The sequence below is a fragment of the Carassius carassius genome, chromosome 6 (assembly GCF_963082965.1).
Source record: "Carassius carassius chromosome 6, fCarCar2.1, whole genome shotgun sequence".
In the NCBI taxonomy this organism is placed as follows: Eukaryota; Metazoa; Chordata; class Actinopteri; order Cypriniformes; family Cyprinidae; genus Carassius; species Carassius carassius.
This window is the reverse complement of record NC_081760.1, coordinates 41,205,952-41,221,892: the sequence shown is the minus strand read 5'-3', so window position 1 is coordinate 41,221,892 and position 15,941 is coordinate 41,205,952. Positions and strand designations below refer to the sequence as shown.

General features: G+C 37.6%; 1 protein-coding gene across 1 annotated transcript; it reads right to left on the bottom strand.

Moving 5' to 3' along the window:
• Nucleotides 1-2,597: 2,597 nt before the first annotated feature.
• LOC132142919 (NACHT, LRR and PYD domains-containing protein 1 homolog) lies at nt 2,598-13,581 on the bottom strand. The gene is made up of 3 exons (XM_059553125.1): nt 13,524-13,581; nt 7,962-8,538; nt 2,598-3,791 (listed from the first exon to the last, which is right to left on the bottom strand). The coding sequence occupies exons 1-3, from the start codon at nt 13,543-13,545 to the stop codon at nt 2,612-2,614; spliced, it is 1,779 nt and encodes a 592-aa protein (XP_059409108.1). The 5' UTR covers nt 13,546-13,581; the 3' UTR covers nt 2,598-2,611.
• Nucleotides 13,582-15,941: the final 2,360 nt, after the last annotated feature.

Here is a 15,941-nt window from a genome sequence, read left to right as displayed (position 1 = left end):
GCACAAAGCTTCAGACAAAACCACATTCACTTTATCAGAAAGTAGTAGAATAGAGCTCAAAGCAACACCAGAAGGGAATTTCTTAAGAGCTTTTTATAATAAATAATAAAACTCCAGCCCTGGATCTCACACAAACCCTTTTGTCTTATTAATATATATTATATTATTAATAGATCCAAGACAACAGTCAATTCTGGATTTTAGTGGCTTTTGTTTTGAACCATGAAAAGTGTCTGGAAGTGTCAGGCTTTAATTTTCTCCATGTATCAGTTCATGAATTTGATGAATAATAGAGTTGATATGAGAACTACTCAATTGAGAAGGATGTCTATCCATGAATTGGTCTGGTGTGGTGTTAAAATCATTCTGTAGGATATCTAGCTCTGAGCTCATTTATAACATCTGTTACCGTCTCCAGAAGACACTTATTATATCCAGACACATTAACTAAGATCAGAAATATTTCATCTCATTTTAAAACTACTGAGAAAACACAAAATACATCATGTGTAATGACATGATCAGATCTGTAGCTGAGAACGAGACTCTGATGAACTTGAAGTCTGAGAACAAGGCTCCTTTTGGAAATTATAACCAAATATCACGTCTGGAACAAGGCCAGTAAATATATATGTATATTATAACTAGAAAGATGAACAGAAACTGAACACAGAGCAGATCGTGATCAGATTCATCTTCAATATTCAACCATAAATATTTGACTCAAACTTGTCTATTAATATCTGTTTGCATGAACTTTAACTTTGAAACTTTAACGTTGAAGTGTTATATCTATTTCTCAATCCTGGTTCTTTCTCTGATATCGTGCTGAAAACATGAAGGAACATTGTGCTCTGAGAGTTAGCATCGTGTGTTGATGGAGGCGTTTACCACAGTTTACTTTACCGATTGAGAAACAGTTTGCCAGAATATACCCTGACCGTCGTGACTAGCTGCTTGATTTGTTCTTGATTCATCGTACTATTGTGTTGAAGCAGCGAGTCACATCGTTGTACGAAAAACACACCCCATATTAGCAAAAGAGTGTGAGATTGATAGCAGCTGATTGACAGTTTTGCTTTAATTAAACGTATTGAATTAGAAAATGAGTTCTGATTGAAGAGGAATAATTCATATTCCTTTGTTTCACCTGTCAGCATAATGCAGTATGGTACAATATCACAACAATAGTATGTGTAAGGTCTAATTATATATTATATATATATATATATATAATTGATATTGTAGAAGCTATAGAATATGTGCTCGACTCCCAAAACAGAAAATCTCTTTTCAATACATCGCTAAACTAAAATCTTTACAGCAGATCCTGAGTCGTCAAACATTTTTGGAAAAAACAATCAACTCCTTCCTCCTCATTTCTTTGTTTATTATATTAATGTTTCCGTACATTACAATCATTATATCATGGCTTGAGTTAGAATGCAAAATGAGATAAAAATGAAAAATTATACTTCATAATAATGCGTCTTGTGTGTTTGCGCTCTCACCAAGAGCCTCGAGGTGAATCAAAAAAGAGAGTATCTCCTAAAATACCTTACGGTGTACCTCGGGAAGATGTGGACCATCGAATCAAGGAGTATCTGCTCAGTAGTTTTGGATTAATCACTTAAAGGGCTAGTATATATTCCATGATTAATGGAAGGGGGCATTGTTAAATGTAAGTAGCATCACAATAAACATTGAGGTCTTTCCAAGAGAAAATTTTTAAAGAAAGTCTTTATTTATAGTAAGTCAACTAAATTAAGCATTTACTGACAATGTTTGTGTTTTATTTTAAGTGAACATATTTTAATATTAAAGCAAATTTAGCTTTTATTCATGGAAAAAGTTAAGTTGTAACAAAGCCAAAAATAAATATTGACCTACATTTAAGTAAAGTTTTATCTTGTGAATAAAGAAAATAAATTGTTATTAAAAATATAGTTTGTACTGAATCAGAAATGTAACTTAAGTAAATGTAATAAAATACTTTGTAACAAATTTACAGCAATTTATTTAGTTTAGTACAAAGTAAAATTTTAAGTTTCGATCAAATCAAAAATGTAGCTTGAAAAAACTATTTACAAATTACATCAATTTTCTTGGGTTGGTCCAAAGTATCATTTCTGCAATGTACAGAGGTCCTACAGGCCAGTGAGTGCTTCATGAACACCTGATGAACACCTGATAAAACACCCTTCATAAGACTGAACTGAATTAGACATTAATTAGTCAGGGTTGTTATATTTAACTACGACTAAAGCTGAAACCATTAAACATTTTTGTTACTTCAAATAAAATGTTAAAAGAAATACTATATAAAAACTTCAAACTTACTTCAGCTAGTTACCAAGGCTGATGTATAAAAGCATGTACAAGCATGAAATACACAGACAGATATAAATGTAAATCTTGCTCTGAATTAGCTGTGAATGTGAAGATTTCCCTGCCATTAGACAAACAGAACCTGAGATGTATTTGTATTATTTCTATCACTTAATATTTTGAAGACATCATTGCTGATCAAATATAAGCCATTTTCTTCTGGTATCATCTAGAGGACGAGCCTTCAGTATGCTGTTCTGCTCCTTGAGCTCTAAATGTAGAATCAGACGATGTTAAAAGTGGAAAAGTTCTTTTCCTGAAGAATTGAGATGAGTTTAGCTTTCACAGCATCACCGTGTTTACGAATGATCTCACAGATCGTTCTCATGCCGTCCTGACTGGTTGCACTCTTTATGATTTCTGAATATTGTTCCTCATGAATGAGTTGCTGCTGACGCAGTTTATCTGCAATGATCTCGACATTTGTAACTCTCTGAATGAGATCTGACCAGTGGTCATCAAAATATCTTGCTTTATCTGCCTCACTCTTCAGACGTGTCTCATCTCTCTGTGGACGTGTCTCGTCTCGCTGTGTACGAATCTGATCAAGTTCCTCTTTCTGAAGTGTTGCAGTCCAGACAATCTTCTTGTCCTCCTCTCTGATAAGTTTCATTTGAAGATATTTCTTCAGACGTGTCTTGATCATGATCTTGAAGAAGTTTGGGTCAGTTTGTCTTCTGAGTGTAATCCCTTCTCTGGGATGGACAGAGGCACCAGGAACAACGAGACTGTGTGGAGTTTCCATCCGAAGCGCTTTGTCAGGTCTGGGATGCCAAATCTGATCAGAAATCGATTTTTCAATCTTCTCAACTTTTTCTTTTGCACAATCATCAACTGGAAAGAAGTAGACATGTAGAATAAGAGGAGCTTTAGAGCGCCTGTAGAGAAGAAGATCACAGTGTTCGTCCCATTGCAGTATCCATCTTATAATTAATGTTTTAATAGAGAAGGATGGTTGGACAATCTTAGCATGGAATCGTGTCAGCTCCACAGGTTCTGTGGTTATTCCCTCATCTTTTACACTGAGGACGTTCACAGCATCTCTGAGGGAAGCTTCAGACTCTCCTAAACAGATGTAATGTGGCAGATGAACTTCCTCCAGTTTCCCTGAGATCACCGTCACGTCCATCACCGGAGCGATTCGGTTGCACTGCAGTCTCTCCAGCTCTGTGTTGAGGAACCGTCCGTCTACGGTGTGATACTGAAGAGTGACGTCCCCATCACAGACCCATCTCATCCTGGACCTGACACACTCGTAACGCCCCGGTCCAGTGCTAACCCTGAACTTTGACACTCCTTGATCTGTGCAGAGCGACGGCTCAATCTGATCCCACTGATCTGGATCAGAGATATGAACACAAGACTGACACTTCAGCAGAGGCTGATATCTGAGCACAGAAGATCTGAAAACAGAAGGAAAGAGTCAGTTGTCTGTATTACGCACAAACAGGGAATTAATGAACAAATAAATAAAACTTGCCAGCTGGCAATTGACTTTATAAAGAACAAACTGAAAGAATAAGAGTCTGAGCATCAGTCATGAAAGGAAGTAAACATTTCAAACTCTTCTTAAAACAACAGCAGCAACTACAGCTGAAAGAGAAAAACTAAACCTAACAACTTCTGCCTTTGTGTAACATTCACCATCAGAAGATTCTGTCAAATAAACTTCATGTTTTGACATGTGTATCCAGCTGATCTAATATCATATTAAAAACATATTGAAGTCTCTTTTTGGTGATGGGGAGTTTGACAGAGAAAGGGAAGCTAGCTCGTATAAATTATTGCAAATGACACCTGCAATGTCCATCACTAATAACAAAACAGGAGAAAAGTGTCAAGAGTGTTTGTGGACTTTTTCAGACTTATTTTTGGTGATTTAATCATAAATAACAAACATTGTCATGCATATTAGCCCGGTCCTGTCAACACTGCACTGGCTCCCTATCAAGCATCGTATACACAGTAAAAGCCAGAGTGTTAAATTAACATTGCTCGGAGCATATATGGTCCCACTCTAAAAGAGTGTTAAAATAACACTGAAGCAGTGTCAATGTTCATGAGATAATTATGTGATTAATTAAGTGCAGATTGATCATAAGTGATGAACACTGGATGTTAACAAGCAGAATCACTGAAGAAAAGAGAAACACAAGAACTACTGACTTTAGCCACAGACTTGTCAACTGAAATAAAATACATTAAATCTCTCAAGATCTCAGCAGATGATAAATCATCTCCACAAACAGCATCACCAACTTTGCGCAAATACTAATCAGTTTGAATTTTATGTGTCTACAAAAATATTACTACAAATTAATAGAGTATGTTTAGATGTTACACAGCAAAATCCCCAGTGTTAATTTAACACTCTGAGTGTGGACTCATATAAAAACTAAAGCAGTGTTAAAAGTAACACTGAAGCAGAGTTGAAGTCAATGAGATAATTAAGAAGTTAATTGAGTTATGATTGACCATTATTGAAGACACCTGATGTTAACAAGCAGACTCACCAAACGAGAAAATCACAATTTGTGTGTCACCATTATAGTGGTCAGTGTTTGCTTTAGTTGGGATCTTGAACCTTCAGTTATTTACTTTAGACTTTGTGAGCTGTGGTAACTGAGTTATGACAGACAGACTAGAGCTAAGCCAATCATGTGTGCTATTGATTGTGGTTCGAACTAATTATCATGGAGTGACTTGAAGGCCTGAGTTTTTTTTTTTAACTGCGTACATAAATTAGGTGAAAAAAAATGAGATCCAGCATTTTTGCCATAATATGACATGTTTTTAAAAGTTAATTCTACATAAAGAAAAAATTCTTTAGTTTAGACACACAGACATCAAGAATCAGCATGAGCATCACAACAACGGTGACCATCAATAAACTATCTTGTAGCCAATAAAAACACATCCATGGCTCCCATCATGCATTGCGGCATGAATAAATTATGAGCTGAACTGTCTTTTTAAATTTTTATCCTAACTATATTTTATTTTTGCTGTTTTTATGTGAATTTTTAGTATCTAGTTTTGTGATGTTCAGAGTAGATCTGTTTATCTGAATATGCTGTTTGTCACCGTTGTTGAGATTCATACACTGATTCTTTTTATCTTTGTGAGCCTAAAATCAAGACGCTTTAATAAAAAATAAAAAAAAATCAGAATCACTTGCAAGAGATGCCTAAAAAATGTATAGAAAATAGGGACTCTTTCACTGTAAAATCCAAGCTGTTACAATCTATATTGTAAGTATAACTTAGAGAAAAGACTGTAACTGATTCGGGTCAAACAATGATTACATTAAAACACAACCATTATAAACTGATGATTTTAGCTGTTAGCTTGCCAAACTAATTTTAAATTTAAAACGTCATGAGCCAAGATCCCATCTAAAGCAAACACTGACCACTATAATGATGACACACAAATTATGATTTTCTTGTTTGGTGATTCTGCTTGTTAACATCCAGTGTTCATCACTTATGATCAATCAGCACTTAATTAATCACATAATTATCTCATGAATATTTACACTGCTTCAGTGTTATTTTAACACTCTTTTAGAGTGGGACCATATATGCTCCGAGCAATGTTAATTTAACACTTTGGCCTTTAACTGTGTAGATTTTAAAATATTGCTTATTACTTATAAAGCCCTAAATGATTTAGCTCCTCAGTATTTGAATTAGCTCCTTTTACATTATAATCCTCAACGTCTGCTGCTCCTCAACTCAGGCAATTTGATAACACCCAGAATATCAAAATCAACTGCGGGCGGCAGATCCTTTTCCTATTTGGCGCCTAAACTCTGGAATAACCTACCTAACATTGTTCAGCACTAATTTACTTGCTACATCATTAGAAGAATGGCATCTACGCTAATATTTGTCTGTTTCTCTCTTGTTCCGAGGTCACCGTGGCCACCAGATCCAGTCTGTGTCCAGATCAGAGGGTCACTGCAGTCACCCGGATCCAGTACGTATCCAGACCAGATGCTGGATCAGCACCTAGAAAGGACCTCTACATCCCTGAAAGACAGCGGAGACCAGGACAACTAGAGCCCCAGATACAGATCCCCTGTAAAGACCTTGTCTCAGAGGAGCACCAGGACAAGACCACAGGAAACAGATGATTCTTCTGCACAATCTGACTTTGCTGCAGTCTGGAATTGAACTACTGGTTTCGTCTGGTCAGAGGAGAACTGGCCCCCCAACTGAGCCTGGTTTCTCCCAAGGTTTTTTTCTCCATTCTGTCACCGATGGAGTTTCGGTTCCTTGCCGCTGTCGCCTCTGGCTTGATTAGTTGGGGACACTTCATCTACAGCGATATCGTTGACTTGATTGCAAATAAATGCACAGACACTATTTAACTGAACAGAGATGACATCACTGAATTCAATGATGAACTGCCTTTAACTATCATTTTGCATTATTGACACACTGTTTTCCTAATGAATGTTGTTCAGACGCAATGTATTTTGTTTAAAGCGCCATATAAAAGTGACTTGACTTGAAAAAAATAGGGCAGGACTTTTACTATTTGGCCCCTGGACTACCCACCTCTGTTCGTAATTATTGACACGTGCAAATATGGGGAGTTCAGGATGCCGGCATCGGGGTGCAGGCTAAGAGGTTAACTTTCATTTTGCATTATTGACACACTATTTTACTATTTATTGCTGTAAAGTTGATTTGACACAATCTGTATTGATAAAAGCTCTATATAAATAAAGGTGACTTGACTTGATTAATTGTATAAAGTTATAACCTGCACATGATGTCATTAATGACTGTCCTACATTGTTGAGCCAGAGGATCAAATGACAGAGCTGTGATCATGACACTGTTTTGGGAAACAGTCATGACTAGTTGGTTCCCTCATATCAACATTGTGTCGACTCAGATCGGCTCTTGATTTCATCTAAGGTTGTGGCTGAAGTCAGTTGTAGTTCTTGTGTTTCTGCTCATCTCTTTTTCTGTTCTTTTCTTTCCTTCAGTGATTCTGCTTGTTAACTGGCTTATTAAGGCTGAAATTACTTCAAATTTAATATATACAGATTTTGTGGCTCAGATAAGGTCCATTTCTGGTTAATTTCTTTACTCTTGGCTGACATGTGGCATTGCTATGGCCTGCTAGTGGCTCAAATCTGGCAAACAGGAGCGGTCCGCCCAAGTGCCATCATTCCACGCTGCATGTGGGCCAGATCATCTTTCCACGGGTGCCAGATGGGGCCGGATCTGGGCCGACACAATGTTGCTATGTGGGTTAGTTTCTCCAATGATTTCTCATATTAATCAGTGAGTTATATTTGTTGTATGTGAAACATACAAATCCCTTTGTAGTATGGATACATGTGATAAAAAACAGCAACTCCAAACAAATATACTTATCCAATCTGTGCACTCAAACAACGTAATTTACCAGAGAGGAATTATCATGATCTGGTCTCACATTAACATGAATATAGTCAATGATGTATGAAGAACAAAGCCCTGAACTATTAGTCAGTCTGGAAAAATCTTTAACTAACTACTCTTTACTAAACACAAACTGCATATTTCACTCACCTGGCGGCATATGCATCACCGATGATTCTCACAGGAGGCTCTTTAATATCACACAGAGAGACTGAGGAATCATCATAAACTCCAAATCCAGCACATAGGGGTTCAGTGAATTTGGTGTAGAATGTGTGTAAGTGTGTGAGTGTGTGTGTGTCAGAGACGCTGTAGAAGGACAGAGAGCCGGCCGACACGTCCACATACACTCCTACTCTCTTACAGGATGAAGGGACAGCAGGAATATCAGTGTAGTTATTATTGTGATGGACAGAGAAACTGTTATCAGAGCAGAACAGACTCCAGGATTTGTCATTGTATCCAAACACACAATCATCACTCCCTCCTTTCCTGTTGATTCCTTTATATGACACTGATATTTCAGCATAATCTCCACTCCATTCAGCCTCCCAGTAACAGCGTCCGGTCAGACTTTCTCTGCACAGAACCTGAGGAGCCTCATCAAATCTCTCTGGATGATCAGGATACGGCTGACAATCTTCCCCACATGTGATCTTCCTGTTCTCATCAGACAGAACGAGATCAGTGTTTGCTGTGTTTGGATCCAGTGTGAGATCACAGGCATCTGAACACAAGAAAAGAGAAACATCAAGAAGAATACAACAGTGAAGATGTCTGTGTGTTTACAGCTTTGAATAGATTTGTAAAGTCCAGAATCTCCTCTGTATTCACAACTGTCCTCACTAATACAGTGAAAGCTGTTTTTTAATGTTAAAGCATAACGACGGCAGACTTTCTGCAGCAGCAGATCGGTTTGGTTCCTGCTGACAGACGCTGCTTTCAGTCACAAACTAGTCTTGAGTCAAATCCCAAGTCCTCAAAGTGTTAAAGTTAATGAGATAATTAAGTGACTAATTAAATGAAGACTGTGCATTAGTGATGAACACCTGCTGTTAACAACCAACATCACTGAAGAAAAGAAAAACACAAGCACTACAACTGACATTAACCACAGCCTTGGATGAAATCAACTGGAAGAAAAAAAAACGTGCCACCATAAATGTGGTGAGTATTTGCTTCAGTGCAGCCCTTGTGCCTTTAAGTTCAAGTTTAAGTCTGCTTTATTGTCAATTCTTTCACATGTACAGTACATACATACAGAGAACTGAAATTGCGTTACTCTCAGACTGCCGGTGCACACAGATAACATTAAAGCTTAAAAATCTAGATCCAAATATAAAATATAGATACAACTGTACAAAGAGGGAATGTTCAAAAAGACATAATAAAGTTAAATAAAGCAGCGCAAGCAAAAGGCAGATAGAGTGCAAATAAATGAAGTGAACAACAGAGCAGATGAAATGTTTTTTAGTGCAAAAACAAAATCTTATTAAATCTGATTAGAGTGACAAAAAGCTCAAGAGCAGTTATATTATTTAACTGTCTGGTGAGGTAGTGGAATGATGTCAGTTCCATGGAGAATGAGGTAGTGAGCAGACCAATGCTGCACAAAGTGACTGGTGCATGTCATCATATATTAGTGGGGGGGGGGGGGATAGCGGAATCAGCGTGAAGCATCACAACAACGGTGACCATCAAAAAAGCATGTTGTAGGCAATAAAAACACATCCATGGCTCCCATCATGCATTGCGGCATGAATAAATTATGAGCTGAACTGTCTTTTTAAATTTTATTCTAACTATATTTTATTTTTGCTGTTTTTATGTGAATTTTTTGTATCTAGTTTTGTGATGTTCAGAGTAGATATGTTTATCTGAATATGCTGTTTGTCACCGTTGTTGAGATTCATACACTGATTCTTGTTATCTGTGTGTGCCTAAAATAAAGACTCTTTAATTAAAATAAAATCAGAATCACTTGCAAGAGATGGCTACAAAATGTATAGAAAATGCAGACGCTTGCATTGTGGAATCAAAGCTGTTACAATCAATAATGCAAGTTTTATTTAGAGAAAACACTGTAAATTAGTTCAGTAACTCAGATCAAACAAGCTCTTGGCTTGCCAAACAAATTTTAAAAGTAAAAAGCCAGGATCACAACTAAAGCAAACACTGACCACTATAATGGTGACATACAAATTGTGATTTTCTCGTTTGGTGAGTCTGCTTGTTAACATCAGGTGTCTTCAATTTGTCTTCAAAATTATCTCATTAACTTAAACTCTGCTTCAGTGTTAGTTTTAACACTGCTTTAGTGTTTATATGAGTCCACACTCAGAGTGTTAAACTAACAGTGCGGATTTTGCTGTGTAATAAGCAATATTTTAAAATCTATGCGATGCTTGATAGGGAGCCAGTGCAGTGTTGACAGGACCGGGCTAATATGGTCATACTTCCTGGTTCTAGTAAGAACTCTTGCTGCTGCATTTTGGACTAGCTGTAGTTTGTTTACTAAGCGTGCAGAACAACCACCCAATAAAGCATTACAATAATCTAACCTTGAGGTCATAAATGCATGGATTAACATTTCTGCATTTGACATTGAGAGCATAGGCCGTAATTTAGATATTTTTTTGAGATGGAAAAATTCTGTTTTACAAATGCTAGAAACGTGGCTTTCTAAGGAAAGATTGCGATCAAATAGCACACCTAGGTTCCTAACTGATGACGAAGAATTGACAGAGCAACCATCAAGTCTTAGACAGTGTTCTAGGTTATTACAAGCAGAGTTTTTAGGTCCTATAATTAACACCTCTGTTTTTTCAGAATTTAGCAGTAAGAAATTACTCGTCATCCAGTTTTCATCCAACTCTAAGGAGAGCAGTCTCAGTACTATGATACAGTCTAAATCCTGACTGAAAATCCTCACATATACCATTTTTCTCTAAGAAGGAATATAATTGTAAGGATACCACCTTTTCTAGTATCTTGGACAGAAAAGGGAGATTCGAGATTGGTCTATAATTAACTAGTTCTTTGGGTCAAGTTGTGGTTTTTTTATGGCTTTCAGACAATTCTGTGTTTGTTTGTGTTTCTGTGAAGAGCATCAGTGGTTTCTATTTACAGTGTGTTAATGCAACCCTGATCATTGTAGTCAATCACAGATGTGTTTGTTGAGCATGTGAACACCATGGCCAATCAGAGGCATTTAGTCAGAATCTGCTCATAACACCAGAGTTTATTCAGCGTGAGATTTGCTCTCGCCAATCGATTCCAAATCACTTTGATAACCAACAAAGTGTAAAGGTGCTGTAAATAAGAGATTGAATGTTCAGTAGAGAAAGATTTTATGATTATAACAGAAGTTTTCTTTCAGTCAGCGGGTTTGTGCTGAACTGAACTGATATCAGTTTCATTGACTAGAAAGAAAACACTTTTTGTTTTCAGGTTAATCACTTGAATGAGAGTTTTATTTCTGTAAACTTACAACATAGAATTTCATAAGTTACAGCTGTATTAAAATGCAGGGCAATCTGAAATTGTGATGATTGTCTTTGTGATAACCATGTGATGAGTGGGGCGGAGCAATGCACCACTCACCGTTCTTGAGTCTCACGGAGGAGCTCCAGAAGGATAAGAGGAGTAACGACAGTGCAAGACGGAAGGATTTTTAAAGTCATTTAAATTCTTATTAACATTGTTAAAATTTTTGCCGGTTCTTGTCACCCTTGTTGGGAGTCATACACTGAATCTTGATGTTTGTGTGAGAAAGAATTATCTGCTTTAAATTCAGCTTGGTGTCATGCTGTTGACTCATTGAATCACTTTAATAAATAACACTTAACTAACGCTCCATTTGAAACCAGGTGGTGGACATTTACTGCTAATCACAGAAACGGCTTTAAGCCAGGCAAACACTTTGCGATTTCGGCAAGGTACCAACTTTAAAGCGATGTAAAGCCAAAGCTCACAATTATTGTGCACTCACTGTATGGTCTGATCGTCGAGTTGGGATAAACGAACTGCTTTGGTGATATGCGCAATTCTGTGTGCTGAAACGTTAAAAAAAAAAAGGCAGACATGCACCTGCAGCTCAGAAGCTATATCCTCCCAACTTTTCTCTCTGGCATTCCTGCCGTGGTAAGTTGACGATGACATGTTGAAAAGGCTGACATGTTGATGCCATAACTCCACAAGTTTTCCCTCCATCACTTCAGTCCACACTACACGCCGTGTCGCCATGGTTTCGTTTGTGGTTTCGCGCATGTGCGCAGTAAGGGAAACGTGGAAAAATGGTTCATAGCCCAACTTCAACAGTCCGATACCTCACGAGAGGTGACCAAAATTTCTGACAATTTAGAAATCCATCCGACCAACCGATTGCCGGTTGGGAGAGGTTAATCGCGTCTCCTTTCCCCTTGTACCCCATTTTTCCGCATGCGATTAATCATACAGCCCTAATTAAAATACATTGACCCTTTTGATTGTTGATGTGCACTAATCTGAACAGCACTACATTTTCACCATACATGATCCACTATTCCCCATTTCTTTAATTAGCTGAATCTCCCTCCTCAGTGGCAATCAGCCATTCATACACTCAATAAGGCTGTTGTCAAATGGGAGTTGGGTCAGTCAGCTGGATGGTGTGTTCAATCAAGTTCTTTCTGGCTCTGTCCTAAAGAGATTTGGGTACTTGTCAACTATCTGTAGAAGCTGTTCCCTTTGTTCCTCTTTCAGGTGTTCCAGGGTTATCTTTGCCGGGGATCCCTGTACAGCCACATCTTCTATTTCATTCTCGCCCTCCTCTCCATCTGTGGCTCCTTTGCAGGTGAACAGTACTGTGTCTTTGTCTGCTGTCGTCTCTCACCACTCTTTTTAGGAGGTTGACTTGGTACCCTTGGCTGGACTTCTTCTCTTGGTGCAATACCTGGTAAGTGACCGGTCCCACACGTCTCAGAATATTATAGTGCCCTGACCAACCTCACCATAAAGATGATCTGGAATCCTGTGCCATGGACTTAGGAAGCCGAGCGGGCATTTAAAAGAATAAAGGAGAGCCTATGTAACAGTCCTGTGCTTCGAAGTCCAGATTTCTCTCAGAGATTCCTAGTTCGAGTAGATGCTTCAGCAACTGGATTGGGAGCCATATTAGTCCAAGGACAGAAAGACCAGGAACAACCAATCCTCTACCTGAGCTATAAGTTGATGCCTCGAGAGACCCGATGCTCAACTATTGAGAAAGAAGGTCTTGCCATTGAGTGGGCATTGGAAAGTCTCCAATATTACTTGCTGGGGAGGGAGTTCAATCTTGAGACAGACCATAGAGCTCTGACCTGGATAAACTCAATGAGGGATCTAAATGCCAGGATAACAAGATGGTACCTGTCATTGCAGTCTTACCATTTTAAGATCAGACACCGACCTGGGAAAGAGAATCTGATTTCTAAGTTTGTCAATCTAGGAGAGTAAGGGGGTGATGTGCCCCATGATAAAATGTAATTTTTAGTTTGTCAGTTGTGACAGAGGGCTCTTTCACAATCGGAACAGCACTACATTTTTACCATACATGATCCACTATTCCCATTTCTTTCTGTTGTTTCCAAATTGTGACAGAGTCCTCTGTCTTGTGTGTGTGTGTGTGTGTGTGTGTGTGTGTGTGTGTGTGTGTGTGTGTGGGTGTGTGTGTGCATGTGTTTGTAGACCTACACTTTCGTAGTCCGGCTCTCATCCTCTTCTCTCCTACATGATCCACACTATAAACACAAACACAGGTTCATAAGTTGACACTAGTGTGTATATTTGGTGTATATCTGTCCGAGGGGAGGCTCCGAGCTCAGAATACAGCCAGAGAACTCCCTAACATCACTCGCTGGGACAGGAACAGTTTTATAATTGAAAAACTTTTTTTTGTCCTGGAGTAATCTATAAAAGTAGATTACTATGTCGAGCACCCCCCCCCCCCCTCCCACCACCCACCAAGGAAAAATATTTACAAAATGTTTTGAAGGGTTCTACAAACTATTTTAGTCTGCATTTAACACTGCATAGTATTTTCAATTATAAAGCAAGAGACAGAATCTTAGACATCATATAAGTGATTTATTTGAGAAATAGAAAAATAAAATAAAAATAATTTGAGTAATAAAAAAAATAAATTAACTATGTATGCCAATTACAGTAAATCCTGAGATTGCTAGAAATACAGCATTTACACTGATAGATGCTCATATAGTCAATTATCACGTGCTGATGTGCTGATGGCAAGTTATAGAGATGGTAATCATGCAGATGCGCCATAAAGTCAATAATAACACTCTATACATATAGATGGCATTCACACACTTATAGCTGTCATACACGCAGTAATACACATGGATTTGCACTCAAACAGATCGTAATCATGCAGATACAGCCACATTCCCCACAAAACACACACATATGAATTAAAAATGATGAAGAAAAACATAAAATCTTATGTCACATAACATAACATACTAATATCCTTTTAATATCCAAATCCGTTAAAGGATTTTTAGGCTGCATCAATTAGGTAAACCGGAACCGGGAACACTTCCCATAACACCCTATGTACACTGTAAAAAGTGATTCTCTATATTTATTCAATAAAATTGTGTCAAAAATTTACAAGCAATATTATTAATTAAATTAAATACATTTTAATTAAGTTGAAAAAATCATTCAAAATGAGTAGAATAACATGAAAAAATTAAGTAAATTTTACACAAAAATATTGATTTCATTGGACAAAAAAACACTATGCTAAAGAATACTATGTTATGCAAGCCAGGCCAGTAGTTGGCGATCATGAAACACCTTCGAAAACATTATATGCTTGCACATGACGTCAACCTTTTTACAAATTCACATTTTTGTTGCCTACATAAATATGATACAGGCATCATGTTCAAAAGGCTGTGTCTTAAGGCCCCCAAAACAGAGTTATTGAAGACACCTAAAGTTCACAAACAGAATCAAAAGGTAAATTATTGGTTACCATTATAGTGGTCAGTGTTTGCTTTAGTTGGGCTCTTGACCCTTGATGTTTTAATAATACATTTTGCATTGCTGTTCTAACTCAGTTGTAACAGCTAGACAAGCTAAGAAAAAAAGATGATCAGGTGGTGTTGGTTATGCTATTACATAATCTTTGTTTTACCTGAACATCTGAACTCATTCAGAGCCTGATCTCTGAGACAAATTAACATTCATTACAGCAGCCCTGAGACTAAACAATAAAAGACCTGGAATTTTCAGTGTAATCTAGAGTTTAAGAATTCTGATTAAAACAGAGAGAGGGAAACTTTCTTTTGGCACACAGTGACATCAAGAACCAGCGTATTAATCTCAAGAATGGTGACAAACAGCATTTTCAGACGAACTGTAAGAATCACAAAACAAGCTACTATAGAATTGTTGCTCATAATTTATTCATGCCGCAAAGCATGATGGGAGCCATAAATGAGTTTTGATTGGTGGCACCCAGAATGCAGTGCAATATGCTTTTTGATGGTCACCATAGTTGAGGTTCTCAGGCTGATTCTTGATGTCTGTGTGCCTAAACAAAAACACTTTTCTTTTTTAACAAGGTTTTGATCAGAGGTGCTTCTAAGAATTTCTCTGATAATGCTGAAAACACCTAAACTTATATTGTACAACCACAGGACACCTGTTATTGATAAGATACACCCAACTCAGAAACCCAGATCATATGATGATGCAAAAACAACACCACCTGACCTCATTTCTTTCTTGGCTTGTCTAGCTGCTGTATCACAACTATCAACCAAAAAAAACTGTTTTAAAATTTTAAGGATCAAGAGTCCAACTAAAGCAAACACTGACCACTACAATTGTAAGCAAATTTTTTTTTTTTTTCCTTCAGTGATTCTGTTCGTGAACTTTAGGTGTCTTCAATAATTCTGTTTTGGGGGCCATAAGACACAGCCTTTTGAACATGATGCCTGTATCATATTTATGTAAGCAAGAAAATGTGAATTTGTAAAAAGGCTGATGTCATGTGCAAGCATATAATGTTTTCGAAGGTGTTTCATGATCGCCAACTACTGGCCTGGCTTGCATAACATAGTATTCTTTAGCATAGTG